This window comes from Bos javanicus, chromosome 13, assembly GCF_032452875.1.
Source record: "Bos javanicus breed banteng chromosome 13, ARS-OSU_banteng_1.0, whole genome shotgun sequence".
NCBI lineage: Eukaryota > Metazoa > Chordata > Mammalia > Artiodactyla > Bovidae > Bos > Bos javanicus.
The window spans coordinates 78735694-78757933 of record NC_083880.1 but is presented as its reverse complement, the minus strand read 5'-3'; the positions used below and the strand labels follow the sequence as shown (position 1 = coordinate 78757933).

The 22240-nt window shown below is 50.3% G+C and overlaps 2 protein-coding genes across 15 annotated transcripts in view; one reads left to right on the top strand and one right to left on the bottom strand.

Annotated features, from left to right (window-relative positions):
• ADNP (activity dependent neuroprotector homeobox) overlaps positions 1-7093 on the top strand; it is a 34529-nt gene extending 27436 nt beyond the window's left edge. For all 5 annotated transcript variants that reach the window (XM_061437957.1, XM_061437953.1, XM_061437956.1 and 2 more), the window contains one exon: positions 1632-7093. In XM_061437957.1, coding sequence (XP_061293941.1) covers positions 1632-4739 — 3108 coding nt within the window. In that variant the 3' untranslated portion in view covers positions 4740-7093. The remainder of the gene's footprint in view (positions 1-1631) is intronic.
• An 8881-nt stretch (positions 7094-15974) lies between these two features.
• The window catches only part of BCAS4 (breast carcinoma amplified sequence 4), a 56613-nt gene continuing 50347 nt past the window's right edge, over positions 15975-22240 (bottom strand). For 4 of the 10 annotated variants that reach the window (XM_061437959.1, XM_061437966.1, XM_061437965.1 and 1 more), the window contains 2 exons: positions 20582-20676; positions 18281-20318 (listed from right to left, as the gene is read on the bottom strand). In XM_061437959.1, coding sequence (XP_061293943.1) covers positions 19946-20318; positions 20582-20676 — 468 coding nt within the window. In that variant the 3' untranslated portion in view covers positions 18281-19945. Of the gene's footprint in view, positions 16516-17238; positions 17338-18280; positions 20399-20581; positions 20677-22240 lie in introns of those variants that run through there. The other 6 variants (XM_061437960.1, XR_009740575.1, XM_061437964.1 and 3 more) reach the window with 6 other exon arrangements.

Sequence of the window (22240 nt, the reverse complement as noted above, 5' to 3'; positions counted from 1 at the left end):
TTGTCCTTTCTAATTATAAAATGTTTATCTTGAAGCCATTTGTCTTTGGGTTTCTCTAAACCAGTGAGCAAATGTGACTGAATGTGACTGTTCTTTTCTAAAAACACTGAGGAAAAATTCTGAATGGAGTTTTTATTTGTAACACCAAAATAAGTGTTTAGTAGTTCACACCCGCGTTTTCGTCTGGGTTTGTATTCGGTTGGTGCAAAAGTGGTTGCGGTTTTTGTGTGTTGACATTTACCTTTGCTGTTGGGATGCACTTAAATAAATGCAGTTACGTTATACGTTTTAATGCACATGTCTCACTTTATGTTTTTTTGTGAATGACTTATTACTTGCTGTTTATATTTATTTTAGACTATGGAAAGGATGTTAGACAAAAAGCAAATTCAAGTGATTTTCTTATTCGTGTTCAAAATGGGTTGTAAAGCAGCGGAGTCAACTAGCAGTACAGTGCATTTGGCCCAGGAGCTGCTAACGAGCGTACGTGCACTGGTGGTTCAAGAAGTTTTGTGAAAGAGACGAGAGCCTTGGAGGAACGTAGTGATCACTCATCGGAAGTTGACAATGACCAGGAAGTTGACAATGACCGGGTGAGAGCCATCATCGAAGCTGATCTTCTTACTGCATGAGAAGTTGCCAAAGAGCTGAACATTGCCCATTCTACAGTTGTTCACGATTTGAAGCAAATTGGAAAAGTGAAAAAACTCAATAAGTGGGTGTCTCATGATAAGCTAACCGAAAATCAGAAAGTCGTTTTGAAGTGTCTTCTCTTATTCTGCGCAACAACAGTGAACCGTTTCTCTATCGGATTGTGACATGCAATAAGAAGTGGATTTTATATGACAGATGGTGACAACCAGCTCAGTGGTTGGACTGAGAGGAAGCTCCACAGCACTTCCCAAAGCCATGCTGGCACCGAAGAAGGAACGTGGTCACAGTCTGGTGGTCTGCTGCCTGTCTGATCCACTGTAGCTTTCTGAATCCTGAGGAAATCATTACAAGAAGTACGCTCAGCAAATCGATGAGACGCACCAAAAACTCGACCACCTGCAGCCCGCGCTGGTCAGCAGAAAGGGCCCGGTTCTCGGGCACAGCACCACCCGGCGCACGTGGCACAGCGGCGCTCACAGGCTGCACATGCCGGAAGGTCCGCCTCGGCCGCCGTGTCCACCTGGACTCTTGCCAGCCAACTGCCACTTCCTCAAGCATCTTGACAGCTGTTTGCAGGGAAAACGCTTCCACAACCAGCAGGAGGCAGAAAACGCTTTCCAAGAGTTGGTTGACTCCTGAAGCACAGGTGTTTACCACGCTGCAGGAATAAACAAACTTACTTCTCATTGGCAAAAACGTGTTGATTGTCATGGTTCCTATTTTGATTTATAAAAATATGTTTGAGCCTAGTTATAATGATTTAAAATTCAGTCCAAAACCGCAATTACCTTTGCACCAACCTAATGTTTTATAAATTATGCATTTTGCAGAAGGAAGTTTTACTCAGATCAATGCATTACAGTTTCAGTTCTAAAAATTGCATTGTCTCTTCAACACTATCTTAGGGAAAAAAATCTAGAACCTGTTAATGCTTATCTGAAGTGGCATTCTGATTCCAGTTTTTGTCTTTTCTTTAGGACTATCGGACAAAACCTTTTTGCTGCAGTGCTTGCCCATTTTCTTCAAAATTTTTCTCTGCCTACAAAAGTCATTTCCGGAATGTCCATAGTGAAGACTTTGAAAACAGGATTCTCCTTAATTGCCCCTACTGTACGTTCAATGCAGACAAAAAGACTTTGGAAACACACATTAAAATATTTCATGCTCCAAACGCCAGCGCACCAAGTAGCAGCCTCAGCACTTTCAAAGATAAAAGCAAGAGTGATGGCCTTAAACCCAAGCAGGCTGACAGTGTAGAGCAAGCGGTTTATTACTGTAAGAAGTGCACTTACCGAGATCCGCTTTATGAAATAGTTAGGAAGCACATTTACAGGGAACATTTTCAGCATGTGGCAGCACCTTACATAGCAAAGGCAGGAGAAAAATCACTCAATGGTGCAGTCCCCTTAGGCACAAATGCCCGGGAGGAAAGTAGTATTCACTGCAAGCGATGCCTTTTTATGCCAAAGTCTTACGAAGCTTTGGTACAACATGTCATTGAAGACCATGAACGCATAGGCTATCAGGTCACTGCCATGATTGGTCACACAAATGTGGTGGTTCCCCGATCCAAACCCCTGATGCTAATTGCTCCCAAACCTCAAGAGAAGAAGGGCATGGGACTCCAGTCAAGAATTGGTTCCCTCACTTCTGGAAACGTACGGTCTTTGCCATCACAGCAGATGGTGAATCGACTCTCAATACCAAAGCCTAACTTAAATTCCACAGGTGTCAACATGATGTCCAATGTTCACCTGCAGCAGAACAACTATGGAGTCAAATCTGTAGGCCAGGGCTATGGCGTTGGTCAGTCAATGAGACTGGGGCTAGGTGGCAACGCACCGGTTTCCATCCCTCAACAGTCTCAGTCTGTGAAGCAGTTACTTCCAAGTGGAAATGGAAGATCTTACGGTCTTGGGTCAGAGCAGAGGACCCAGGCGCCAGCAAGATACTCACTGCAGTCTCCGAATGCCCCGTCTCTCTCTTCAGGCCAGTTAAAGTCTCCATCCCTCTCCCAGTCACAGGCATCCAGAGTATTAGGTCAGTCCAGCTCCAAGCCAACTGCAGCTGCCACTGGCCCTCCACCACCCAATACTTCCTCAACTCAGAAGTGGAAAATATGTACCATCTGTAATGAGCTGTTTCCTGAAAATGTATATAGTGTGCACTTCGAAAAAGAACATAAAGCTGAGAAAGTCCCAGCAGTAGCCAACTACATTATGAAAATACACAATTTCACTAGCAAATGCCTTTACTGTAATCGCTATTTGCCCACAGACACTCTGCTCAACCACATGCTAATTCATGGTCTGTCTTGTCCGTATTGCCGGTCAACCTTCAATGACGTGGAAAAGATGGCGGCTCACATGCGCATGGTTCACGTGGACGAAGAGATGGGACCTAAAACAGATTCTACTCTGAGTTTTGATTTGACATTGCAGCAGGGTAGTCACACTAACATCCATCTCCTTGTAACCACGTATAACCTGAGGGATGCTCCTGCTGAGTCTGTTGCTTACCATGCCCAAAATAACCCACCCATCCCTCCAAAGCCACAGCCAAAAGTGCAGGAAAAGGCAGATATTCCTGTTAAAAGCTCACCTCAAGCTGCAGTGCCCTATAAAAAAGATGTCGGGAAAACCCTCTGCCCTCTTTGCTTTTCAATCCTGAAAGGACCCATATCTGACGCACTTGCACATCACTTACGAGAGAGGCACCAGGTGATTCAGACGGTTCACCCAGTGGAGAAAAAGCTCACCTACAAGTGCATCCACTGCCTTGGTGTGTATACCAGCAACATGACCGCCTCCACCATCACTCTGCATCTGGTTCACTGCAGGGGTGTGGGAAAGACCCAGAACGGCCAAGACAAGACAAATGCACCTTCGCGGCTTAACCAGTCCCCAGGCCTGGCACCTGTGAAGCGCACTTACGAGCAAATGGAGTTCCCCTTGCTGAAGAAGCGAAAGTTAGATGAAGATAGCGATTCACCTGGCTTCTTTGAAGAGAAGCCTGAGGAGCCTGTTGTTTTAGCTTTAGACCCTAAGGGTCATGAAGATGATTCTTATGAAGCCAGGAAAAGCTTCCTAACAAAATACTTCAACAAACAACCTTATCCCACCAGGAGAGAAATTGAGAAGCTGGCGGCAAGCTTATGGTTGTGGAAGAGTGACATTGCTTCCCATTTTAGTAACAAGAGGAAGAAGTGTGTCAGAGACTGTGAAAAGTACAAGCCTGGTGTGTTACTGGGCTTCAACATGAAAGAGCTAAACAAAGTTAAGCATGAGATGGATTTTGATGCTGAGTGGCTCTTTGAAAATCACGATGAGAAGGATTCCAGAGTCAATGCTAGTAAAACAGCAGACAAAAAGCTCAATCTTGGGAAGGAAGATGACAGTTCCTCAGACAGTTTTGAAAATTTGGAGGAAGAATCCAATGGAAGTGATAGCCCTTTTGACCCTGTTTTTGAAGTTGAGCCTAAAATCCCTAATGATAACCCAGAGGAACACATACCGAAGGTAATTTCTGAAGATGCTTTAGAATCTGAGAAGCTAGACCAAAAAGCGGAGGATGGTTCAAAATATGAAACTATTCATTTGACTGAGGAGCCAACCAAACTAATGCATGATGCCTCTGATAGTGAGGTTGACCAAGATGATGTTGTTGAGTGGAAAGATGGTGCTTCTCCATCTGAGAGCGGCCCTGGTTCCCAACAGGTGTCAGACTTTGAGGACAACACGTGTGAGATGAAAGCAGGAACCTGGTCCGATGAGTCTTCCCAGAGTGAAGACGCGAGGAGCAGTAAGCCAGCTGCCAAAAAAAAGGCTACCGTGCAAGGAGACAGAGAGCAGTTGAAGTGGAAGAATAGTTCCTATGGAAAAGTTGAAGGGTTTTGGTCCAAGGACCAGTCACAGTGGAAGAATGCCACTGAAAACGATGAGCGCTTATCCACCCCACAGATCGAGTGGCAGAACAGCACCATTGACAGTGAGGATGGGGAGCAGTTTGACAGCATGGCCGACGGGGTGGCCGACCCGATGCACGGCAGCTTGACGGGGGTCAAACTGAGCAGCCAGCAGGCTTAAGGGCCGGCCTCTCGGGCCTTGGTGACAAATGCTGTGGCCTGGAACTCTGTTCTCCTTTCAGTTACGACTGCAAAGCTGTGTTCTAACTGGTACTGCCTTTCGAGTGCCGGGTCATCAGGCGGTGGGGACATGTGGCCACTCCAGTCCCAGTGGTCATTTCTAAGTCTGTGACACGTGATTGGCTGATCTTGGCTTTAGAACGCTCTGTGACAGACACAGTAACTAAATGTGAAAAACCAATAAGCTGGTGGCTCATGAACGCACATGAGAAAAAGCAGAGGTTTGTTTTATCTGCCGTCTCACCATTTCTTTCCCTCTGTAAAACAGTGTCTGGTTGGACGTCCTTGAGAAGCATTCTCCTGATTACAATGGTCGTGCAGGGCCAGCACACAAGCTACCAGTCCAGTGTGTACAGTAGACTTCGGGGAAATCAATTTTTTTCATGTATTCATTCTGAATAGTTGAAATGTATATTTGTACAGTCTTTTAGACCTATTCAAGTGAAGCTTACGATACTGTTACTGTGTACCCATCATAGACTCTTTTCTTTTTTAGTGTTGCCCTTGCTGTGTAATAAGCGCTGTATCTAGCTGACCTAGCAAAAGCCTGAAACTACGCTAGTGTGGACTTCGGGACAGACTTAGTTTTTGCACATAACCTTGTACAATCTCGCGACAGAGGCCAGCCACGTAAGATATATATCTGGACTCTCTTGTATTATAGAATTTTTCTTGTTCTGAATATCCTTGACATTACAGCTGACAAAAACAAAAACTGGTATTTCAGATGTTTTCTGAAATCTTTTAAGCTAAAAATCACATGCAAGAATTGACTTTGCAGCGACTAATTTTGACACCTTTTAGATCTGTATGGAAGTGTGTTGTGTTGAAGCAGCAGGCCAATGAGTGCTGCTTTTTGGATATTTAGTTTTATCTTTAGTTAAACACCACCCTGGTGTATTCATTTATACCATCTAATATATGACACACTGTTGTAGTATGTATAATTTTGTGATCTTTATTTCCCTTTGTATTCATTTTAAGCATCTAAATAAATTGCTGTATTGTGCTTAATGTAGATACTTACTTGCGTTATTACACCTCCAGTCCTCTGTGTCCGTCACGTCTTGTACCAGTTGATGCCTCATCAGAGAAGGAGGCACAGCCACCGAGGAAGCTTGTGGAAGACCAGGAATGGCATAAAGAACGCTTTCTCTCAAGGCTCTTGTTACACATTCTTTGGTTCGGTTTGGCTTTTGTCTGTTACCTTTTTAATCACTAAAATAAACATCCTTGAATTTTTTCAGGTCCCCTGTTGTTAAGGATCAGAACCTGCTTAGATATGTAAATGTCTCAGTGATAAAGGATGTAAACATAAATAAGCATTGATTTGCAAGCAGAATCTTACTACCCTGGTGTTCTTTCTTCTAAATGAAGTCCATGTTAGTTTTCACTTCATAATGGGAACAGTTGTACTAACCAGGCAACTACTCTTCTTTTAACTCTGGACCATCTTGCTATTAAGAGAAAGGCTTTGGAGAGCACATGTTCTGGGGGCTGTCAAGATGCAGGAGCTGGTAGGGCGCGAGTGACCCCGTACCAAAGAACAGGGAGTTAGGAGGTGGCAGAAGTGGTCCAGTGTGTTTGGTGGCGGTAACATGACGGGATGGATGCTCTTTAGTCCATGCGGAGGCTGGTCAGTCACCTTTCAGGGACATTGGCCTAAAGAGTTCTGAAGTGGACTAGTTTCCATGATTTCTAAGACTCCAGAAAGTTCAGTTTAACACTTTTGTTACCCGAGAGCAAAAGTTTGACCAGCCTCCCCCCAAAATGTAAAGCTGTGCCTCTCAGAACAATGTAGGAGAAAGCACAAGAATGGACTAGAACCTTCAGGGTGTTTGGAGCTGGCACGGAGCTATGTTTTTTTTTTTTTTTTTTTTTGAGCTATTTTAAACTGTCACACAGATAGATTATAAATTCTGTGGACATCCAAGATGCTGCAGATTACCTAATCAGAAAAGGTGGCGTTGAGAACATGTCTTACCTGCATTTAAGCCATCTCACATTTGCTTTGAAATTACTCTGCCTAATAGGAAGAATTTAGCCTGGTCTTGTGAGTCCTACATGAAGTACTAGTGAGACTTGTGCAGTATAGGGGTTGAGGGTGGGGAGGTGTGCTCCGGGCTGGACATTTGAGCAGAGAGATGAGGACGCTTCTGTGCTGTGGTGGTGTGAGTGGGCCTTGTCAGCAGGGGGAAAAGAGTTTAGCCACCTAAGGACTGGAAATAAAGATTCCCCAGTAAAAACTGTTGGAGAAGTCCTGAAAGTGTCTCAATAAAAGCCATTTTAAAACAATGCCGTTGCTACTGTTTGCTTTTGGAATAATCTGGAAAGAAAAGCTGGCTTTCTGCCATCTTCTAATTAGAGAAGGTCTATAACTGTAGACTGAATAATCCTGTAGATTTTCTTTTGAACAAGGAAAAACAAAATTCCAGAGCACTTTTTGCCCTCTGTGGCCAGAAGTTCCAGGCTCAAACTGAGTAAGCACTGTGGTTTCTCTCCCGTTTCAGCACGTAGAAGCATTTTCTTGTCCCATCTTTGGTTCCTTACCATTGAGTAGTACGAGGGTCTTCAGCAAACAGCTCTTTGTTCCCTCTTAAATTCCAAGCAGAAAAGGAAATGCCCCTTCCTTCCCCTCCCAACCCCCATGGCTGTGTCTGTCTAGCCACTTGTAAAGATTCACACTTCTTCAAAAGGGAGCAAAAAGATTTGAAAATGATTTATATCAAAGATTGAGGAATGCCCCACCTGAAACACTTCTCTAGGGGCGATTCACCTTGCTTTTGCCAAATGAGTACCACCATATAGATGGGTGTCTCCCTGCTCTGTGGACTAAATCTTAAGGTGGGGCTCCCAGATCATCTTGACCCTACAGCTTGAGAGCCACTTAGCCTGAGTGATGGATCTGATTTTTACCAAGAGGTTAGGTAGAGCATGCTGAATCTGGATTCCACAGAGCAGCTGGTCAGCCTTCTGCCCCTCCCTTAGGCAATGGTCTTTTCAACCCATTTGACACTTATTTCTAACCCACCCAGTAGCTTATTGGCCTGGCACCAGTTGCAGGCATGTTTCACCAAAGTGTCATGCAGGAACATAACTCCTCAACCCCCAGAGGACCAAAAATTAAGGCAAGAGACTGCTCTCACCAAACTGAAATGCATTCCGACATACCAGTTATTAAAGGGCCGCCTTGACGTGATCTAGAAAAAGACTGAGATAAACCAGACAGGCAAGTTAAAAGATAAAAAGGTGTTTTCTACCAGCTGCTACTGGGTTAGCTTAAAAATGGATCAAAACTTGCACAAAATGAAGATTATTTGGAAAAGTATTGGCAATTCTTTGCATCCTGCTACTTCCATCGACAAACTCTCAAAAAATTAATATTCACTAGAACTTGAATCCTAGAGGGATTACGGCTTAGTGGAGTTGTATTTAAAAATCTGCATGTAAGGCATAGCTGCAGATACCCTGAAAATCCTTGAGTCGTGTTTTCAAAGGGCTCCAGCTATAAGGATACAGGAGGGACGGGCCCCAGGATTTCCAGGACACATGCTCTGCACTGCGTAAATGAGGTGTTGCGGGTGTCTGTTTTTTTCAGCATATGTACAGTGTGCATCTGTGATGCAAACCAACCCCCACGCTCACAGCAGGACACCATCAGTACCCCCTAGAAAGGCGTAAAGGCATTCAAACCTAAACTGGTTGTTGCAAAGATTTGGCTGTACCTTTATTAATGTCTTCTTACTACCAAGTGAAACAAAATGGATATCCTGATAGCAGATTGTTCACCTGGAAGCTGATAAAGCAAGAGGCTAGAAATAAAGACCTTTTCCAAAGCACGCATGTGATCTGTCGCCATCAGGCCTGAAGCAGAAGGCAACAGCTGTGTAAGAGGGACAGCCATCTGGGAGTCAAAACTTTTAAGACCCCGCGTTGAGGATGGCAGGTGAAAAGATGCCTGCACGGCTGCATCTGCTGGGCTGGCTCTATTGGTATTGGCTTCCCCCGGGGGAGAGGACTCCAGAGGCTTAAATACAGAGTCCTCCAGGCCAGGGGTGAGATTCCACCTTTCCCAGGAGTTTGACACTGTTCATAAAATCGCCCCAAGCTCACCACACATCCTGAGCACATATTGACTCAACAAGAACTTTCCAAACATCGCAGAAGTGTTTAGGACTAGTTGTAGGGCATTAGATGCCAAGATAATTTGAATCCTCAAAACAGTCCTGCCTCACACCCCCACCCCCTCAAAAAAAGTATTGTAAAAGGAGTGTTAGTTCCCAGGACATGATGCTTGAGCAAAGCCAATTTGTCCCAAGACTCCACCTGGCAGAGAGGAGATGCTTATTTGGACCCAGGCTATCCGAGTCCACAGCCCCTGGGTTTCCCAGCCACACCATCCAGCCCTGATTCTGGCTGAAGACTACCCTCTTGAGAAAGGCTTTCCCTGCTGTGAACGCAAAGACACGTGAGCCCCGGGTTTTAAACCAACACCTACTTTCCCCAGCACAGTGTCTCCCAAACGACTCATTCACACTGCCATCTTCGTCATTTTTGCCACATCTGCCTAACAGCTGCTTTACATACTTGGTATGTTTCAACTCCCCTTTTTAGAAGGGAAAATTATTTTTGCAAGAAAAGTCCAACCAGCGTGCTTTGCTATTAATGGTAGCACCCCTGAAAACAAGGCAAAACGTTAAGACTGAAACTGTGCCACCTGCCATCGCTTGCCGAGGGCTGTGAGCCCGAGACTTGCTTTGTTGGTTAAAAAGGAAAATCAGAGGGATCCAGGGCAGACTAGCACCAAGATGAGACCTTTTCCTTGACCCAGGCAAGACTGGAAAAATTGGATATGTCTCTGTGGACTCGTGTTACCTAACGCATGCCAGATGGCACCAAACCCATTTGTCAACAGATGGCTCCGGTTCAGTGTTTCCCAGGGAAGTCTCTGCCCATCAGTGAGTACCCAACTCTTCTTACCTGGTTTTAGACTCCTTTTTATGACATAGGACTCTCATTGGCAGTTATGGGAACTCCAACTCAGATTGGGCTTTTCACAAAGGAAAACGCAAGCAGCCGTGGTGCCCAAAGAAGGCAGGCTGCTCAGCGATGCGGGCAGGGCCTTCGGGCCTCTTGTCTTCTGGTCCTGCCACCCGCATGGTCACCTTCATTCTAAGCAGGCACCCTGGCGTTCCTGTTGCTTCCCATTCACCTGCCCTGAGAGGGCATCGCCTCCCTCGCTACTGAGCAAGGGTCCTGAACTTGGGGCCAATTGGACCATTCCAGAACCAGTTTCCATGCTGGTAGGCTTAAGATGGGCTTCCCTGGTGGCTCAGTGGTTAAAAAAAAAAAAAAGCCTGCCAGTGCAGGAGACTTGGGTTCAATCCATGGGAAGGAAAGAGACCCTGGAAAAGGAAATGACCACCCACTCCAGTATTTCTGCCTGGGAAATCCCATAGCCAGAGGAGCCTGGCAGGCTGCAGTCCATGGGGTCGCAAGAGAGTCGGGCACTGCTTAGTGACTGCTGCTGCTAAGTCACTTTAGTCGTGTCCGACTCTGTGGGACCCCATAGACGGCAGCCCACCAGGCTCCCCTGTCCTTGGGATTCTCCAGGCAAGAACACTGGAGTGGGTTGCCATTTCCTTCTCCAATGCATGAAAGTGAAAAGTGAAACCGAAGTCGCTCAGTTGTGTCCGACTCTTCACAACCCCACGGACTGCAGCCTACCAGGCTCCTCCGTCCATGGGATTTTCCAGGCAAGAGTACTGGAGTGGGGTGCCGTTGCCTTCTCCGACTTAATGACTAAACACCACCAAACAAGGCTTAGACCAGAACTACCTCGGTGAGTCACTGTGAGCTAGGTTCACCTGGATGGGCTTAGATCAGGCAGTACCCATCTCTGGAGCTGAGGCGGAATCGGTTCAACTCAAGCCAGAAACCAACTCAAACCCAATTACACTCGGGAGGCTGTGAAACGGATATTGAGGTCTCGACACTCTTCAAAGGAAACCTTGAGATTTTTCTTAACTGCTCTTCTTGGAAAACATGTCCCAGAACCGGCTGCGTCTCCAAATCACCTGGGGAGTTTTAACACTTAGAGATCCTGAGGACCCTCCCCCAGAGATTCTGATGTAGTTGGTCACAGGCTATGGCCCAGCTGACTTCAAAGGTCAAGTAAGCCGGAGAACCACCATTCTTTTTTTTCTTCGGTCGTGCCTTCTGGCATGTGGGATCTTAGTCCCCGACCAGGGATCAAACTTGTGTCCCCCTGCAGTGGAAGTGCAAAATCCTAACCGCTGGACCACGAGGGAAGTCCCTTTTTTAAATTATTTTAAATTTTTTCCCACCATTCTAAAGACACAAGTGAATGATGCTACAGCATGAACCTTCCGCAGTTCATCTCTTTGCTACCAGTGGTCTCCTGGGTAAGACCACTGATTTTATTTCTCTCCATTCAACAAACATACCCTCGCCGGACAGCCTGAGAACCCCCGTCTCTACACCCAGAGGTGCAGTTTGTGTGCAGAAAACAGCACGTGTGCAGCTGATGGCCTGATGTCTCCACAGTTCCCTGGGAGCCATGAGGAGACCGTGGGTGTACACAGGGCACCCTTACTGCAGGAGAGGTCACTGCTGCAGCCACCCCAGCCCTGGTGCCCACAAGAAAAGCACAGATTTCATCATCCAGGGTGCTCCTCCAGGTCTCCTATGCCCGCTCCTCGGGCACATCTCCCCCTGGAAGAGCCTTGCTGATGAAACACTGACCGTTAGCATGTATGATGGTGCTGCTCCCTGGATGACCCCATGAGGAAGTCCTTCCGGTTGAGGGGCCGACCTCCAGCATTCAGGCTTGGCTTGACTTGGTGCCTTGAGGGAATCTTGCCATTCTCCTGATACATGCCCCCAGCAGCCATCTATCCATCTCCTTCCTCAAACTCAGCATCACGGGCCGACAGCAAAGCACAGTCGTCAGAAGTCCCAGTAAAGAAAGCAGAAGCAAGGCTCCGGCCACCGGCCCTGCCCAGCTGCTTGCAAGGCTAAAATGCATCCAGATGGTGCTTCCTGATAAGATGAATTCTGATGATTTTATGTCTACAGCGAACACACGGGGCTCAGAGAGGAAATTCTGTGACAGCTGCTCAGTCATAATCGCTTTGAATTCTTGTAAACCCAAAGATGGTTGTGCTCTTGACCAGGACACAAAGCACAAAGCGGAATTTTGTTTGAAGATGGAGAGGGAGATGCCCTGAGGCCTCCAGGTGCCTCGGTCAACAGGTTGTCTTGGAAGAACTGATAGTCCTGGAAACAGACCCCTTTAGGGGTGTCTGCCCGGCTTCTCGCCTCTTCTCTGGAACTCCCCTTTTGACCCCAAGAAAGAGCGCTTTTATGATGAATGGACATTGAGTTTTGTCAAATGCTTTTTCATGCATCTATGGAGATGACCATAAACATCTATGTGAAGTTTTTTTTACTTTATTCATCCAAGTGTGTTGCACTGATTGATTTTAAGGTGTTAAACCCACCTTGTATCCCTTGGAGACAGTCCACTTGGTCATGGTGTATAATCCTCATGGTGTATAATGTTTCTGGATTCAGTCTGCTAATAATTTGTTGAGGACTTCTGCAAATGCAAATACCAGTGAGTCCAGGCATGTAGAGAAATTAGTGAGATAATCTGGATACAAGAGAAACATGGAGAGTGAGGCCCTTCTAAAGGGACTCAACTTTATTGTCCGGCAAGAATATGAACCCAATACTGCCATATTTTAGTTTCTGAGTAGAAGCTGAAAATCCAGTTCTTCATGAGAAATGTCCTGATTTTTAATTGCTAGCAACTTATTTTAATCAAATTTTTTGAATAGGGAAACATCGAAATATCAAAAAGTATAAAATAAAAATGGAAAGCCCACATCTCACCGAAAGCAGAATGTTCACCATTTTCAAATATTTGTTTATCCTCCCAGAGAACTTTAGCGCTTTCCTTTCTTACACAGATGATAGCATATCGTGTCCTTCTTCTTCCACTTTGGTTTTGGGGATTCTCCACACCAAATCGTAAAGAACTCCTAATCCAACTTTTACATCTTCACAGGATCCCCCCACCCATGCATGTGTGGCGGTACTATAACTGAGCCATCCCTAGTTGATGGACACTTAGATTCTGTCCCATCTCTTGCTATTTCAATGTGCCGTGAATAAACTTTTGCATTTATCATTTCTCTTGTGTGTGTATATTGGGAGGCTAGATCTCTAGGGATGGAACTGGGTATGTACATTGTCTAAGAGCACATACATTTCTAACTTGGATAGGCACTGCCCGTGGACCTCCATGAGAATCGTGTCCCACCACCAATGTGTAAGAATGCACCTTTCTTCAAGATTTCACTAACAGTGTCATCAAAAACATTTTACTTTTGCCAGCGTGATAAATGAAAACTGAGTATTCAATATTCTTTGATACTCGCAGATTGAGGTTCATATCTTTTCATATTTTGAAAATGCCTTTTGCATAGTCTTTTCTGTGAAACACGTATTCATATTCTTTGCTATTTTGGGGGGTTTCTTTCCTCTTATTTATTTGTAGGAGATGTTTATATATTAGGGGGATCATCCCTTTGTAGTACAAGCTGCAAATATATTTTCCTAGTTTGTCATTTGGCTTTTGCATTTGGTTAGAATTCTGTTGTTTTGTTTTTATTTTTTATTTTTTGGTTGAATTTTCTGCTTGTTTTTGCCATGCAGAAAATTTAAACTTTTTAAATATCACAATTTTCTTCTATGGCTCCTGGATTTTTTATGATTCTCCAATGTTTCTGCCTCCTTATTCTATAAATTCACTTTACACATTGAACTCCTCCTTAATCCATTTGGAATTTTGGAACTGTTCCTGGTGTACAGAGTGAGGTATGGAACTCACTTTATTTTTTCCAGATGGTAACCGCGTTGTCTCAACATGAAAACAATTTTGAAACAGTTTAGGGCAAACCACACGGTTCTGCCAACCTGTGGGCCACCGTTCTGAAACCTCTTGCTCTGGACAGATGTGAAGTTCACATCCATGGCGAGCGTGGGAATGATCAAAGGACCTAGCTCTTCTGAAGACTCACAATGGCCTAGGTTCCGGCACCCCTGTCCGAAAACAGCCACCAAAGAAGGAAAAAGACGAAGATCGCCCTTTCCCTGGCTGCAAAGTGACCCTTGCCATGGCCTTTGGGTTTGACCCTCCAAGGGGTTTGACCCTTGGTGGGTTTGACCCACCAGGGCTTTCGTCGACTTGCCAGGAGACATCCGACACTTGTTTTGAAGATGACGCCCGTCAGGGTACCTGGCCCCAGGCCAGCACCTCAGCTGCTCAGAGGACCGAAGTCAGCGATTCCTAGCAGGCCCTGTGCCCTGGCTCGCCCTCCCGCTCAATGTCTCCAAGCGTCCCTAAAATTTCATTGTTTGGTACTGCAACTCCAGGAAACTTGGGAAACCAATTCTAGCTCATGAGTCACCGTCTCCCCATAGATGCTGTCAAGGAAACTCACCCCTCCTCACTGCCCTAGGGGTGTGGGGGTGACCCTACAAAGAGTCCCCGGACAGCAGAGTCGGCTAGGTGGAGTAGGACTCCGCAGCTCTCACTCGCCATTGCCTCCTCCTTACGCTGAAAGGTAGGGCCGTTCCCAAGGCCCGGGCCCTTGGATGCCAAGAGCCCAGCAAGAAACACAGGCCAGTCGGCCCTTCCCCGGCCCAGCCCCGTCACCGTCACAGCCCCCTGCTGCCCAGCACCCATAGCCAGGCCCCGACACAGGTCATCGCTCCCTCACTGCAGCCCCAGAGGCAGGCGCCCTTATTCTCTGCCTCTTATTGGGGAGGAGGCTGGGCTCAGAGAGGGCAAGCCACGAGCCCAGAGCCACCGGCCCAGAGCTGCAGGAGGCGAGGGCTCTGAGCCCTGGGCCTGCGGGTCTCTACTTCAGGACACTTTGCGGCTGTGGCTTGATCACGTGACCCCCACCTGCCTCTCCCGGGCCCTCGGTCCAGGCTTTGGAAGGAGAAAGAAGCATGGGCGTTTCCAGCCATCAACATATGCCTGGTTTTCCAGAAACGTGTGCCCTCGCCGCTTGTCTGAAAAACGAACTTGCCATCGACTCTCCACTCTCCCTCAGCAGACCAGGGTACCGGGAAGGGTCTAAGCTTCTCTCTTCGTTAAAAACAGTCCTGCTCAATATAACGCAGCCATGACAACGAACGGTCAGCAGCCGCAGGGACGCTGCCCACAGACTCGGCGGCAGCCGCGCGAGCGGGCACAAAGCCGCCACGCTGAGCCTGCACACGCCAGTCTGCCTCCAGGGACAGAACAGAAGCCCAGACAGCAGCCCCGTGTGCGCTGTGAGATGTCAGGATGCTGTTAGCTTGGGGCGGGGGGGTCGGGGGGGGGTGGTTGGAAGGGAGCAGGAGGGGCTTCGGACAAGGAGTGCGCGCTTCTAGACGGGGTGAGGGCCAGGCAGATGTGTTCAGTGTGCGAAGGTTCAGTGACCTCAACACTGGATTTATACTTCAGTAATGGATAATAAGGTCTCAACGTTTTAAAATAAGTTTACAAAATTATCTGTATACAAAAACACTGGCTCTACTTGAAGCGAGGGCTTCACGTAATATCTTATTTTAAAAGTATCCTAAAATTGACAAGGCTCAACTTTTTTTTTTTTTGCCTTGCTACTACTGCTGTCTTGCCTGATTCATGATGTCAGATTTCCTTGAAACTTGAATGCAGGTCTGCAGAACAGGGTGTGTGTGTGTGTGTGGTATGTGTGTTGAAATCTGAATGCAGGTCTGCAGAACAGGGTGTGTGTGTGTGTGGTATGTGTGTTGAAATCTGAATGCAGGTCTGTAGTACAGGGTGTGTGTGTGTGTTCTTAGCTCTGGGAAAGATTCCAGAAACTAGAAATATCCATCACCAAAGTGAGGAACCCAACGTTTCGGGACGATAGCTCAAAACCCATCTACATAAGAAGTTAAAGCAAACACCCCTTGGGAGACCTCAGGAAATCCTAATGGTCTCGGCATTCTGCTGGGCATCTGAAGGCCAGAGCTGTGCACTCCCCTCAGGTGAGGAGCTTTAGAATAAGCAGCTTCTGAGGATCTGGCTTGACTCGGTAGCAGGAGCACCCATCAAGGAAACATTTACACCAGGTGACCTCTTGACACTTTATTGAGATGGTTCACAGGGCCAGTGGGCACTGGGGTTCAGACAAACCAGCCAAATCAGATGGACCTGAAGCCATGCACCCTGGTGACACCTCCCAAGACCCCAACAATTCCTGTGCAAAGATATCCAAGTCCCACAGCCCACCACCTGGGGTGACCAGCTATCCCCAGGGGTGACCACCTCGTCCAGACCATCAGGCGGGTCACAGCTGGTGCAGGAGGCCTTCCCAGCTCATCACCGAGGCACTGTCCACCTCCTGGGTCCCAAGCGCTTCTCCAAACCCCATGAAGCAAGGGGGAAAACTCAGAAAACGAACCCACAATAATAAAAGAAAAGAAGAAAACCACATCTGCTCTGCACACAGATTTCACTTCCCAACACCCGGATGGCAGGACGGAAGCGCTCACAGACGCCTTTGGCAGCTGGGGGCTCGGGGCATCACCTCCCCCACGTCCACGGGAAAATAGTCCTCCGTTCTGTACAACACGGGCAGCTCGAACGTCGGGGCCACTGGTGCCCATCGCTTCTGGAAAGACAGAAAACCAGGTGCCCTGTCAGTCACGTGAAGCCACCTGTTCTGAGACCCAAGAACTCCAGTAGCAGGAGTTCACCCCGCAGGGAGGGTGGTCCAGGTGAGCAGAGTCCATGATTCTTCAAGAATCATGGTGAAGAATGAAGAATCAATGTCACAGTGCCTGCGACAGCCAAAGCCAGCCCACCTGACACCTGATGGGGACCGGCAGGGCTGGTCCGTGTGCCCAGAGCTCCGTAGTGTTTGAAAGGACAGGCGGAAGAGGGTTCTGGGAGGATGGCTGAGAACGCGGCTGCACCTCAGGCCACCGAGTGCGAGGAAGTGGCATGTAGGACCCGCAGCACCGGGAGTCTAGACCGCACCTCAGGCCGCCGCTTGGGGATCTGGGGTCGGCGATAGTTCTGTGAGCGCCCATCTGTGCTCCTGAAGGCCTTGCCATATGCATGGTTTAAGAAGGGCTTACTTATGTCCCGTGTGGGTCTTTGTGGCAGGGAGATTGGGGAGGGGAAATTTTCCATCAAGCAATGGTCTCCAAGCTCTCCTAACCCTACAGGTTACATAGGCATCTCTGGGTCAAACCGGTTTCACAGAGGACCGCCCCAAACAGTGCTTCTCAAACGCGGCTGCACAGGGGACCCCCTGCCAGAGTCCTGGATGTTTATGCCCAGGCCCCGCCCCCAGAGCCTGACGTCATCGGTCTGGGGTGTGGCCGGGCACCTGGGTATTGCAAAGCTCTCAGGTGATTCTCAGTTAGAGCCGGGGCTGATCCCGTGACCTGCTCGGAGGAGGGAAGTCCTGCAAGGCTCCCAGGTGTACCTGGCAGACAAATACGGGCATTAATGTGGGGGTCCAGGGGGCAGAGGGAGGAGGTTCTGCACGTCTCCACCTGGGGTCCCTCTGACCACCTTCTGGTCCTCCCACCCCACCCGCAGCTCCCTCTGCTGTGTGATCTACAGGCCCCCTCCGCCCCCAGGTCCTAGCTCCGCCCCCGAGCCCCAGCCCCGCCCCAGGCCATAGCTCCGCCCCCAGACCCGCCCCCTGGGCCTCAGCCCCGCCCCTGGGCCCCAGCTCCGGCCCCCAGGTCCCAGCTCTGCCCCAGCCTTCAGCGGCCGTCACAGGTGCCAGCGAGTGGTGTGGGGCTCCGGTCCACGGTTAATAACAGCGCCACCAAAACTCAGCCCCCCATGAGCCCCACACTGCCCTGCGTGTACCCTCACCTGCCCCATGCTTGTCCCTGCAGCAACACCAGGCCCGCCCTCCCCACTGTGGCGGGGGGCGAGGGAGACAAAGCCCAGGAAGGTGCCTTACCCGCCACCCCCCCGACCTGCAACTCCGAGCGCCTGTCCCCTCAACTCCTACCTTACGCGTGCTCGCACCCGGCCAAGGCCACCACTGTAAACACGACGCAGCCCCAGTCATCAGGGGCTCCCTGCTTATCCGCAGACAAGGGAGCCACTGGGAACACACCCCCAACGTGTGACGGGGAGTGCAGGGCTCAGAGGTTCCCAGGGGCTGAGGACCTAGGAAGGGCTGTGTGGGGGGCGGTGGGAAGGGTGGTGGCCAGGCTGCAGACACCCCGTGTCCGTGTGGACAGTGCTGGGGGTGTGTTCTGGGCCACAGGCACCAAGGTGGGTCCATCTGGAGTCAGGCTGGGTCAGCGTGTGGACAGGAAGTTGTAAACCAGGGCCAGATGATGTGGGCTCTTGGAGGTGGTACCAAGAACTTTATCCTAAGAGATCAGGAGAGAGACAGAGGGGGGCAGGGAGTATGTGTAACGAGATGTGTTTTAGAAAGAGCAGAAACCAGACTGGAGGGGAAAGAGGGGACCAGAGCGGAAGCTGTTACAGGCAGGCGTCCCTTCAAAGTGAGAGTGGCCGGATTTGGGGTGAGAGAGAACAGACTCTAATGTCTGAGCCCTGAACTCCCCACTCCCCACCAGAGCTTGTCTCTGCTGCAGAAAGAAACCACCAAAGAATACCTTATCTACCTTATTTCAGATGAGGTAGAACTCACCTGGGGTCCAGGGACTGCATACCTCCCTGAGTCCCCACCACCCACGTCTGGAAAGCTGGGACCAGCAAGCAAGTCACCTTGGCCAAGGGTCTGCCTCACGTAAGGGAACATTTAACCAGCAAACGCCGGGTCAGCTGCTCTGGGCTCAGCCTGCATGGCGGGGTGGGGGAGGTACTTGGGCAGCATCTTCCTAGGCTGCCCCCGACCCCTGCGACTGGACTCGAGTCCTCCCATAGCACCACGACCAAAACACAGCTGGGAAAGGAGCCCCAAGATTGTCTCACAGCCTCAAGGATGCCGTCCGTGGATAAGCCATCGTTTTAGATAATCCTCACCCTCTTTCTCCTGAGATCTGACCACTGTGGTGTCTAGAAAACGCAACAGGCAAGTAATGACAGTTAAAAGACCAGCTCCCTTGTCCTGACACATGGCATGGGGGCTAAAGTGCACCTTCCTCTCCTGATCTCGGGACCCAGGGCAAGGGGCCAGGCCAGAGCTGGTATCCCTGTCCTGGGGATGCCGGGCCTCTTGACCCCATTCTTTTCGTACTTTTAAGAATATTTATTTATTTATCGTATGTATCTGGATGTGCTGGTCTTAGTTGCGGCATGCGAGATCTAGCTGCGGCATGTGGGATCTAGTTCCCTGACCAGGGATCAAACCCCAGCCCCCCTGCACTGCAAGCTTGGAATCTTAGGCAGTGGACCCCCAGGTAAGTCCCTCCATGTTCCTTCTGAAATGGTTCTCCCAACAGGAATGGGGCTTCTGCCTCCTCTCTCAAGGAGACAGGCTCCTGGAAGAAGGAGAAAATCCATATAACGATGAAGGAACCAAGGAGAAGGAGTCCTGAGGGACTGCGAGCAGCTTTAAATAAAATCGTATCTTTGGTTCCAGCAAGGTCTGGTGCAAAGAGTGGCTGCACCTTTGCTGGTGACGGAGCGGAAGCATCCTTCCTGCATTCAGGGGGGCGGGCGCCCGGAGAGGTGAGCCTTCTGCTGACACCGTGGGTTACTAGAGAGTGGCCACGTGCGCACTCGCAAGAGGAAGTCCCTTCACCCAGACCCCACAGGGGCTCACGAGGACAAGACATCCCGGACGAGCTTGCTCCCCTTTTCCATGGGGGACCCCCAGCCTGGGAGATGGCGAGAGACACCCTGGAGGCCAGTTCGCCCCTCCACACTGGCCCTGGGCCCAGCCCCTGACAAGTTCTTGGGGCACGTAGGAAATTTGTGGGAAAGTGACTCACAGCTTATCGGAGCTCTGGGCCTGCAGTCAGCCGGGCGGCGGGGGGACCCGAGCTGAGCCGGGGGCTCAGAACGTGGCCGCTTCCAGCCCTCGATGCTGCTCTTGGAGGACGGGTGGGCACGGGATGCTAGCTCAGCCTGTCCAGCCTCCACGTCCCGCATGGGTATCAGTGCCTTGATGGTCTTGAGGGGTCCCTGGTATCAGCTCCCCATCCCCGCTGCCCTCCCCAGCCCCCCAGCTGAAGGAGGGGTGAGAGGAGGCCCGACCCACCCGGGCCGTGACTGGTCCAGGGGTGAGCAGATGACCCAGGATCGTCCAGTTGAGAAACAGGCTTGGGGCTCTGGCTACTGGGAGAGGCATGTTTTCTGCCCCCGTCGGCCCTTCCTAGGTTCCTGTGAGGACGGGCCATGAGCCTGGAGGTCACTTCTGCCCCCATGCTGGCAGTCGATTCGGCCCAAGAAAGAAGCCAACACAGGGGAGCAGGGGAGCAGAGCTGGGAGGTGAAGCAGCACAGAATCCTGACAGGATCACTGGAGCACCTGAATCACATTTTGCCCAAGGTTAGTGTTAACTCGGCAGTGTTGGGCTCCCCCGGTGGCAGAGACAGTGAAGAATCCGCCTGCAATGCAGGAGACCGGGGTTCGATCCCTGGGTCGGGAAGATCCCCTGGAGAAGGGCGTGGCAACCCACTCCAGTATTCTCGCCTGGAGAATCCCATGGACAGAGGAGCCTGGCGGGCTACAGTCCACGGGGTCGCCAAGAGTCAGACACAACCGAGCGACCAACAAACACTTAGTGTTACCTTGGGGCTTTTTCTATTCCTGAGACCACGGGATTCTCTTCTTTTCTTAAACCAGGTTGACCTGAACAGTTGCCACTTGCAACGAAGCATCCTGCCTAAAGCAAACAATAAATCTGCAGGAGTGCAGGGAAGCGCCTGGAAACCAGCAGGGAAAGGGCAGGTGAAGGCTGGTGTGCGAAGCTGCAAACAGCCGGGCACCCCCGATGCTGTCCGGCTGAGCAGGACCACACCCTGGAGGCCCGGCCCCAGTCCCAGCCAAGGAAACCCAGCTCTCACGCCCATGCTTTCTTGGATTCTCAGGATGACCTGCAACAGGAGGGGCAGTCCCCAACTCAGAGGTCACATGAGCCAGGGAACCACGGAGCTGGGGTCCACTCAGGCCTCTCCGGCTCCAGGTCAGCCCTGCCCACTGCCCCACAAGGCTCCGGCCTCAAACCCAAATCCTGGAGAATCTCGGAGGGGACTTCTGAGAGCATCCCTGCCCATCCCTGGCCTGCAGCTGATGCTAAGATGCTTCTCCAGGGGCGGCCAGGTTCGCAAGGAGGCTTCATCCCTGCCCCCAGCCTGTGGGCGGGAAGGTTCCAGCAGGGGGGAACCGGATGGGAGGAAACCTGAGACCACAGGTCCAGGGCTCTGCCACCCTCCCCCCAGCCCCCAGCTGGAGGAGGGCCTCTGGAGCCGGGGCGCTGGGCCTGGCAAGCCCTCCCGGGTCTGCCCAGCCTCCCACGTCTTCCTCACTTCCACCCGGGACCCCCGCGTTCCCAAACCCGCAGCCCACACACCAGACACACACCAGTGTGTGTGTGTGTGTGTGTGTGTGTGCACGCGCGCGCACGCACGCACTTGGTTGGCTACATGATTTTTAAAAACTGGAATTCATTTCAAACATGTTGAAAAAAATCAGATTTCTCAGAAAAACCAGCCTGCCAGCTAGCTTCTCTTGGAAAATCAGATGATCTGGAAGCTCCCGGTGGCTGGGCTGAGGCGCCCCTTGCGGGCGGCCCCAGGCCCCTGGCGGCCGCGTCGCCTTCCCAGAACCCACTGCTTGTGGTGGTGGATGCTTCGGGGCTGGCCCCCCTTGGCGGGTTGCACCCCTGACAAGTTCCTCTTCTGACAAACCCCCACTCGGTCACTGCAGCATGTGGCAAAGGAAAGCCTCAGGCCAGCCTGGGGTCGGGGCCTCTCCTGTGAAGCCCCCTACCACCCCAAGTCAGAGCACCATCTGCTGAAGCTGGGCCCACCTGCCTCAGGGCTTCATCTGCCCAGTCCCGCTCCCAGAAATCCCCCACGGCCCCCCGTGAGTCCTGGCCCCCTTCTGTCTCCCTCCTGGAAGCCCTAGCTACACATTCCCGAGCCTGGACTGCTTTCTCTGCAGGCCAGGCTCAGCACATTTGTTTTGCAAAGAGCCAGACAGTAACTGTTCACAAGCCCCATGGTCTGGGTCACAGCTACTCAGCTCTGCCCTTCCAGCACCAAAGTAGCCATGGGCGATGGTAAAGTAATGGTGTGGCTGTGTGCCAATAAAACTTTATTTACAAAGATGGAGGCAGGCCCCACGGACTCCCCTGGTGGTCCAGCGGGTAAGACTCCACGCCCTCAGTGCTGGGGGCCCCAGGTTCAGTCCCTAGGCAGGGAGTTAGATCCCACATCCTAAAGCCA